General features: G+C 60.5%; 1 protein-coding gene across 1 annotated transcript; it reads left to right on the top strand.

Moving 5' to 3' along the window:
* Positions 1–3,325: 3,325 nt before the first annotated feature.
* C8H1orf210 (chromosome 8 C1orf210 homolog) lies at positions 3,326–8,614 on the top strand. The gene is made up of 5 exons (XM_054211346.1): positions 3,326–3,387; positions 3,534–3,634; positions 5,586–6,093; positions 6,769–6,915; positions 7,378–8,614. Exons 2-5 carry the CDS (start codon positions 3,548–3,550, stop codon positions 7,740–7,742), a joined length of 1,107 nt encoding a protein of 368 aa, XP_054067321.1. The 5' UTR covers positions 3,326–3,387; positions 3,534–3,547; the 3' UTR covers positions 7,743–8,614.
* The last annotated feature ends 213 nt before the right edge of the window (positions 8,615–8,827 follow it).

The following is an 8,827-nucleotide window of genomic DNA, read 5'->3' as shown; positions in this document are numbered from 1 at the left end:
CTCTCCACCCATTGTTCGGAGACGGCCCTGACTCCAGGAGCCGGAGGGAGCTGCCCTGTGCAGGCTTTTCCCCGGTGAGCGGCGTGTGGCGATGCTGAGGCCATACACACCTCGTGACACCTTGGCCTCCTGCCGCCACGAGCCGGGGTGCTGAGGCATGGCCCCACCTGGGCTCCGTGTTTTGCCGGGGCCTGACTCACGCCTGCAGCAGCCTGTGATGGGGACACTGTCTGGGTTGAAATGGGCTGAGCGGGAGCACAGGCAGGGTGACAAAAAGCCGGCCAGCCCACATGGGACGGTGGCCACCGCCAGGGAAGAAAACCCTCCGCGTTGCAGTAAACATGTTTGGGAGGAAGTGGAAAGCAGCAGAAAGCCTGGCTTTCCCCAGGCGCTTTCCCATGCACAGCACCGTCACGGTAACGGCACAGCACGGCCCCGCTGTCCCCCCAGCCCCAGGGGGTCGCACACCCAGCCCTCCTGACAGGCTGCCCCGGCCTCTGGCGGGCTCCAGGCTCTTCGCCTGGCAAACGAAAGGCATTTCCCAGGAAATCACCGTAAGCTTCACCCGCCAGACCTCACGCTGCTTCACAAATCGAGCTGTTCCCACGTGAAAGCCAAGGCTGCCGGGGAGCGAGCCTCATGTTTTGGTGTGTCCCGAGCCCATGCCATATCCGGCCAAAAATCTAAAGCACACATGGAGAGGAAGGGGAAATCCATTCATCACTTCCGACTATTTACAGCGCGCTCCAGAGCCGCGCGGTGCCCACGGCATGCCGAGGGAGAGATGGCAGCGGGCAGGGGCTCCCCCAATGCAGCCACCCGGCCACCCCGCGACAGAGGGATGGAGAGGATCCGACAAAAGATGGACACCAGATGCAGCTGCCCCCATTTGCCTGGAAAACTAAGCACGGTGCTTTGCTGTGGGCTGCGCATAGGCGAGGGGCTCTGTTTTTGGTAGACCCCTGGGGCACTTGAAGCACAGCCATAATGTCGGTGTGGAGCATGAGGCCACCCCGCAGTGGAACGTGCAGGGGCTGGGCAGCTGAGCCCGGTCCCTCCTGCCATCGGTGCCCTCCTGGGCCACCCCTCATCCCCGTTTGCCTGGCCAGGCCCAAGCTCATTTGCAAGCACGTTGGGTCAGGGACTCATCTGCGCACTCAGTACAGCTGCAGGAGGGGGACAGATACACAAATAGATAAATAAATGGCTTCTTCCCCTAGTTCGGTGGCTGTAGGGGCCGGTCACGCTCAGAACTGTGATTGCCACCGTGCCACTGCGTGCTTACACGTCCTGTGCCTGGGGAAGCAACTCGTTCTGTGCTCCCCCAGCAGCATGCAGAGCCGTGAGTTACGGTGTGCTCTGTGAAATGTCCTCTGACACGAGGATCCGCTTGAGGACAGGATTATTTACCCAGAACAAACACGCTTTATCGGAGGGCTTTGCAACTGCAGGCCCTGCAGCGTGCTCCTTCGGGGAGCACAGCATGGCCGCTCTTACTGCTAGAGGGGAACCAGCACGTTGCTTTGCTCTTTTGGGGAATGGGAGCCATTTGGGGTCAGCTCTCCACACCAGGTGAGATTCCAGGGATCCATCGAGGGATCTGACCCAAGCTGATTTGTCCCTTTGCGTTTTTTTTCTAGGAACACCTGGATAAGAGGTGTCTATCTGTGCAGACCCCACGGGTTGGAGGTGAGGGAGGAAACCTCTCCGGGATCTTTTGTGGGGACACCAAACCAGGACCCTACAGCTCCAGTTTAACCTCATGTATCTCCAGAAGAGGAACCGGGGAGCTGGGTGCAGGCGAGCCCAGCCAAAGCAGCTCGCCACACTTGCTCCCTGTAACATGGAAAGCTCCGGCTGCCCAACCCACAGCACACTGAAAAGCACCTGAATTTCTGCTGAATTCACAGACCTCAACTTTTTTGCTGAATCACAACGGACTAAAAAAAAAAAAAAAAAAAAAAAGAGTGACAAAAATACCCCTTTTTTGTTATCATTTGCACATTCTAATGCACGGCACTGCATGCCAGAAACCATAACGCACCGATACGTTTCCTGATAGGAAATGCAAACGCCCTGTGAATCCACCGACGGGCTGGGCTGCCGCAGCAACATTTTCTAGTCCTGCTTCTCCGGCTGTTTGTTTTGGTTTACGTGCATGGCCGGGCCCGGGGAGGCCCTGCAAGGTTGGGTTAAGGGCTGCTGCCGCCATGCATCAGAGCAGCGTGGCAGCGGGATGGCCGAGCATCCCCAGCCCGCCTGGCCGCATCGGCAGGACGACTGGGGAGCAGGCAGCTGCCTGGCTGCCTTGGCATCCACCACACGCTCGCAGGATGAAGGACAGGCTGCTGGGAAGGCCTTTCCCTGAGGAAAGGGTGGGACGCGCGGCTGTGGAGGAGACCCTTGTCGGCTGGGGGAAGCGGGGCCGCCCTGTCCCAGCCGCCGTCGCAGTGGAAACTGCAGATCCGCAGTGCTCTTGTTGGCAGGCGGCTTCCTGACACTGAGCAGGAGCGGGAGCTGGGAGCAAGGAGCGGGGAAGAGAGCTTGGGGCTCCCTCCTGCTGCGGAGGTGAAGCTGGGAGCGGGTGCTGCCAGCACCCCCCAGCCCGGGATGTGGCTCTGCCATCCCTCGCCCCCTCACCCACCCCAGCACCCCTGGGCCTGGGAGCACGTCCCACCCAACCGTGTGCCAGCAAACGCCCGCAAGGTGCTGCTTTGACAGGATTTCTCATATTTTCACTGACTCCACGGCAGGGCTGGCAGGGAGCACTACTGATGAGTGGCGGGTCTGCATTGGGGGTGCCGAAGGTGGTGGGGCACCCCCATCCTCTGGGACCTTCACAGGAGCCCTGGGTGCTGCTCAGGGAACTCACATTTTTACTAGCGGCTCCCCGATGCTGGGACACCAACACAGCTGAGCCACTGCCGGGGCCAGGCACATTTGTGGCACATTTATGCCCGTTTGTGGCACATTTTAAACACCTTTCTGCCTGAATCCCAGTAAGGCTTCTATTTTCCTGTAGGACACTCCCGCTGCCTCAGCCCCAGCGTCTCTGGCCAAGGCTTGCTGCGTGCCCCTGCCCTGGGCGTGTGGAGCTGGGGCACAGCAGCGGGCTGTCCTCGGTCACGGCGGATGCCTCAGAGGTGTCCCCCTCCTCCTCGTGTCCCCCAGCACCTCCCGGTGCTCTGCTCCCACAGAGGCAGCTCCCAGGGAACCCCACAGTCCACCAGGCAAATGCTGGCGGTCCCCATGTCCCCCGTGACGGGAGGTTGCAGGCGGGAGGTGGTGGGGTGCGGTGGTTAATGTGTAACCAGTGCCGCCACCTTTCACCCGTGCCCAGCCGCCGGGAGGGAGCGGGGCCACGGCGGCAGCCGGGCTGGCTCCCAGGTGCTGGTGGTCTGCGGGGACGTGTGGCTGGGGCGCGGGGGCTCGGCAGGGACCCCGGGCTGTGCGGCCGCGGCCACACCTCGCCCGGCACAGCCGGCTCTGCCGGCTTCCCAGCTTTCCCTGAGACTTGTTTTTCTGCCCGGCAGCTTCCTGGAGCCAAATGGCTCCTGCCTGCCTGCTTGGGGTCTGCAGCCTCCTGTGCGCCTGGTCAGTGGTGACGGGACACCCCTGCAGCCTCGACCACCAGGTAGGGGGGGCCGAGGGGGCTCCGGCGCAGGCGGGGGGGGGTGGGCAGGGATACCCCACTCCCGGTTCTGCCAGCACAGCCGGGATGGCGGCACCGTGTGCCTGCAGGGCAGCAGGCCCTGGCAGCTCCTGCTCTGCACGGCTGGAGAGACGGCTAGCAATCAAAACCTGTGGGAGCAAGCAGCATTAAGGGGGAGATGCGCCGTGCCAGTGGCCACCAGCCACAGAGGTGGTTCAGCCACACCTGGAGCCTGGCCGTCCTGCTCCCAGCCCTGCAGCACCCCATCTCCCAGACCCACAACACCCCTCCTCAGGCTCCCATCCTCGGGCTGAACGCGTCACGTTGTCCAGCCCGTTCACCGGAGCATGGCAGGGCTGGCAAAGCCTTGTCTGAGCCGTGGCACTTCTGACTCTGGGGGTCTCTTGCTGCCGCCATAACACAGCTGCCCATAAGGGGCACATGGTGAGCAGCAGCAAGGCGCAGCCCGGAGGGGCTCCCAGCCCCTCACTCCCTTCTCCAGAGCATGGTGATGCAGTGAAGCAAGGGTCAGGGCAACCATGGGGACAGGATCCCTGAGCGCCTGGTGAGGAGCAGGAAATATAACTAACCCATCCCACCGGGACAAGCGCCGTGGGCAGCAGCTCGGTGGCACCGGGCAGGAGCTGGGAGGCGGCAGGAAAATCGGCTGTCACGGCAGATGGCACAGGGCAGCGCTGCCCACTGAGTTCTCAGATACACCCTCAAGAGGCTTGCACTGGTTTTTCCAGCCTCCCTGAGCCCAGCCCTCTTTGAGCTGGAGACAGGACCTCTGCAGTGCCCCCGTGGCTCAGTCCAGGTTTCGAAGTGCACATCTGTTCCTCTAGCGAGCAGGGATGGCAGGGCCTGATGGGAGATTTGGGTGAACGGGAGGATGAAAGCAGAGGTGATCACACGAGAGGCAAAGAAATGCAAAGGCTGGCTAGCTGGAAAGCAGCCAGACCTAGAAACCCACGAATACAGACCGCAGCAAACTTCCAGCACGGCACCTCTGCCTGCGGGGCCCAAACACGGCACCGAGCAGGAGCCCGTGCCAGCCCAACCAAACTTAAATTGCTGACCTGCTCGCTGGCGGCTTCAGTTTGGGCAGTGGCCCTCTCCCACATAAAGCCCAGGCGGGAGTAACACGTGCTGGGGATTGCACCCCAAAACCAGCTTGAATTGGGTCACCTTGTTTTTTCTGGGGAAAAAAAAAATCCATCCCTGTGGGTCAATGGATCCGTCCGGCATGCACTGCTGGCCTTTCGGGACAGCGAATGGTCCCTGGTCTGTTTTGTTCACTAGCACAGCCACAGCCAGCCTGCAGGAAGCCGCTGCCACTCGCGGTGTATCCTCAGAAACTTGGCAGGGCTGCAATGTCCCGCACAGGTCCTGCGGCGCAGCTCGTGACACGGGTGCCTGGTGCAGATGCCCACCGCTCTTCATCCCAGCCGGCTGCCTCTGCCGGCCCTCGCAGCGGGCAGGGGTCTCGCCTGCTTCCCTGCCCCAGCTGGGAGGATGCCCTTGTGTCACGCAAGAGCTCCCCAGGGGCTGGAGGTGGGGATCTGGGGGAGGAAGAGGAAGGCCCTCTGCAAGCTGACCCCATATGACAACTGCCCAGTAAGGGAGGACAGGAGGGAGACAAGCTGGTCCCTTCACACCTACCTTGTCTGTTTGGGTTTCCTCCAGCTCTCCACACTCCTCCTTTACTCTTTCAGTCAGCTGCTCTCAGTCCTGGGCTGTCCTGCTCATCTTTCTCCATTTATCGTAGCCCACATAAACTGGCAGCTCACATGTTTTTTGAACGTGTTTGTGTCTTTGCTTTTTTAAACTCTGCAAGGGTAATTAATTAAGACATTTGAACTCATGGGGAGTCTCGGTCTAGAGATCTTCCCCAGCACGGAGAGCACATCTCAGACAGCAGCTCTTTTCCCAGGGATGGGCCAACTGCAATGGGAAGAGCCTCCTGCACGCTCCAAGTTCCCTTCCAAGGAACATCACCGGTCTGGACCTCTCCTTCAACTCCTTGGTCGTGCCCCGTCACGGGACTCTTTTGGTGCATTTCCCTTCCCTGCACACCCTCAACCTGTCCAGCAATGCCCTGCTGGCGCTGAGCCCAGCAGTATTCTCCAACCTCGGAGCACTGCGTCTGCTGGACCTGAGCAGCTGCAGCATCGCCTACCTCCACACGGACACTTTCAAGGGCTTGGGAAACTTGCACACACTGCTTCTAAGAAACAACAGTCTGCAAGAGCTTGAGGTCCCTTTCTTCCTGCCGCTGAAGGCTCTTTTCCACCTGGACCTGCAGCACAACGCACTGGTCTCTGTGGACCCTTGGAGCCTGCAGCTGATGGAGGCAGTCCCGCAGGTCCGGCTAGAAGGGAACCCCTGGGTCTGCGACTGCGCCGCACACCCTCTGCAGCAGTGGCTGCAGCGCAGGCGAGGTGAGTGGATGGGGACGGGTGTCAGGAGAGGTGTCGGGCAGGAGGAGCCCCGGGTGCAGGGGTCCCGCTCGATCCTTTTGCTCCAACCCCTGGGCAGGGTCTGAGATGACTTTCCAGGGACCTCTCCCTCCTTGTTGAGGGACAGCGAACAGAAAGGTGATGGGTCCGCTCCTTGCTTGCAGTTACACACAATAACAAAGATTTCTAGGAATGACAGCAGATAATTTAGCCACTCTTCTGGGAAAGGGGCTGCACGTGCACTTCTGCCCATAAATCCACCTGTATGTATCTATGTGGAGTGACCACATTTTCAGGAGCTGCTGAGCACTCAGTCACTCCTCCTGTAGAGCCAAATCAGGCTCCAACGCTCTGAGCTCAGCTCAGGTGAGAGCAGCCCTGAGACAGTGAGGTTTCTATCCGTATCTATGAATTTGGTATTATCCAGTTAAAAGGAGCCTTCTGATCACAGTCATGCACTTGCACAGTTCCTTGGTCAGGGATTTTTTTCTTTGGTTGTGCCTTAAAGCATGCTGAGGGCTGGCGAGGCTGGAGGGCAGAGCCAGGAGCACCTTGCGATGCGTCCCATCAACCCAGGAGCAAGCAGGATCGTCTTCTCTAAACTGGGGAGGGGATGGGCGAAGACCCCCATCCCACCTTAGCCTGTGTGTCTCCCAGCTGTGCAGGTGACCTGCGCGTCGCCCCCGGGGCTGCGGGGCCGGGAGGTCGCAGCTCTGGATTCCCAGGACCTGGGCTGCTGGATGAAGCAGCGGTTTCCTCGGGGGGCCAGCACGGCCCAGCAGATCACAGTGACCCACAGCAACAGTAAGTTGTGCGGCTACAGAGGTGTCTGTAAGGTCTAGCTCCCTCCTGCCCTCCATCACCCCAGAGGGGCGGCAGGCAGAGAGCCCCTGCTCTGCCCCGCAGTCCCAGGGGCTCAGGCTGCTGGGTCGCTGCTGGTGCAGTGGCTTGGTTGGGAGGGTGGCCACCACCTGGAGGTGTTTGCTGGCTTTGCAACAGAAAAGTCGGCAGATGCCACAAAGCCACATGGAGCAGAGACTCCACGGTGATGGGCAGCAGTATCAAACTGCCGTCTGGCTGTTTTCCCCACAGTGTTCACATACCCTTAGTAGCTAGCTCTTGGTGAAGAGCATTTATATTGCTCCTAACGAAAGCAATCCAGTGCTGGCTGCATACTGCAGGCACGCACGGCGCTGGCAGCTGAGGAACACTGGGTATGCCACAGGCTGCCTTGCCATGCCCTGACGTGCCTTTCCTGCACTGCAGCCACCACGCCGCCCACCATGAAGGCAGGAAGGAGCTGGCCGTACCTGGTGGGCTTCCTGGTGGCAGCAATCAGCATCTCCATCCTGATCGCTCTGGCTGCCAAGTGCAAGCTCTTCCACAAGAACTTCGCCAGCTACCGCCACCAGCCACTGCCCGAAACCAGCTCTATCGGAGGTAGCCCCATGGAGGACAGCAGCGACTGGGACAGGGGGTCCTCAGGCCAGGGGGCCAGCAAGAACCACCCCATGCCTGGTGCTGCTGACCTGCAAGCTGAGGATGACGATGGCTTCATCGAGGACAACTACATCCAGCCAAGTGAGCATCTGCCAGATGAAGAGGAGCGGGAGGTACACCTCTCCATCTGAGCCTGCAGCCCAGCCACCACCGCTGAGGCCTCTCACCCTCCCCCCACCTCCATCCCCTTCCTGCCCTTTTCCACCTGCCCTTGGCTTTTGGCCCCACATAGCTGGGGGCAGGAGGAAAGGAGTGGAGAGGAGGGGAGATGAGGTAAGCTATGAATGGTGATGGAGGCTGAAGGCAGCCAGCCCCACGGTGCCCAAGCGTGACGCCAGCGGGGCTGCACCGGCACGGGGACTCCAGACCCTCTGCTGCGCTCCCAGCCCTGCTCAGATGCTGAGGATGAAGGAGATGGTGCCTATCACGCCCAGGCAGCCTGGTCGAGTGGAAGAGGAGCCTGCCCTGGTGCTCCCTGCAGGGTCTCGTGCATGGGTCCTGCTGCCCCACGGTGCCAGACCCAGCCCTGCTCTGTCCCCCAATGCCCCAATGCGTTGTCACTCCAGGGTGTGATTAAAGCGTGATTTAACCCTGCCTCTGCCTGCAGTGGTTTGTCGGGAGGAGACCCCCAGCCCCACAGCCGGGGTGTGGTTTTGTTTGCATGTGCTTTCAAGGACCATAAACACGTCCCTGGTTAACTGTGGCGGTGAGAGCACAGGTCTGTGGCACAGCGAGTGCTCCTGTGCAAACAAATCTGTCACCTGCTGGGGCGCGGGCAGCCCCGGTGCGTCGTCGCAGGGTTTCTGTGCACGTCTCTCCAGCATTGCTTCCTGCTGCGGCCCTTCTCTCTTTTCTCTCTCCCTTCTCCAGCAGGACGTGCCAGGACTGCACTTACCTTTCCCATGCCAGCTCTGCGGAGCCGAGCAACGCGGCGGCGCCGGTTGTGGCGTCGGGCAGGCACGTGCGCTGGGGCGAGACCGCCCTGTCCCCCGGCACCCATTACGGAGTCTCGTCTGTATCTCTACCCATGGAGTTATACGAACATTTTAATTTTTGCATTCCTGTCATCTTTGCGGTACGATAAACAGCACGTGAGACATTGGTAACTGCAAGTTGTTTCTGCGGTAGCCAGTCGTGCCCGTGTGGGTCAGGCTGGAGTTAAAAGCAGGGAGCAGCAGCGGCGTTCACCGTCCTTAGCAGGTGATTCACAAGGCTG

This window comes from Rissa tridactyla, chromosome 8 (genome assembly GCF_028500815.1).
Source record: "Rissa tridactyla isolate bRisTri1 chromosome 8, bRisTri1.patW.cur.20221130, whole genome shotgun sequence".
Taxonomy (NCBI): domain Eukaryota; kingdom Metazoa; phylum Chordata; class Aves; order Charadriiformes; family Laridae; genus Rissa; species Rissa tridactyla.
The sequence above is the reverse complement of the archived record's forward strand: the minus strand, read 5'-3'. Positions and strand labels throughout refer to the sequence as shown.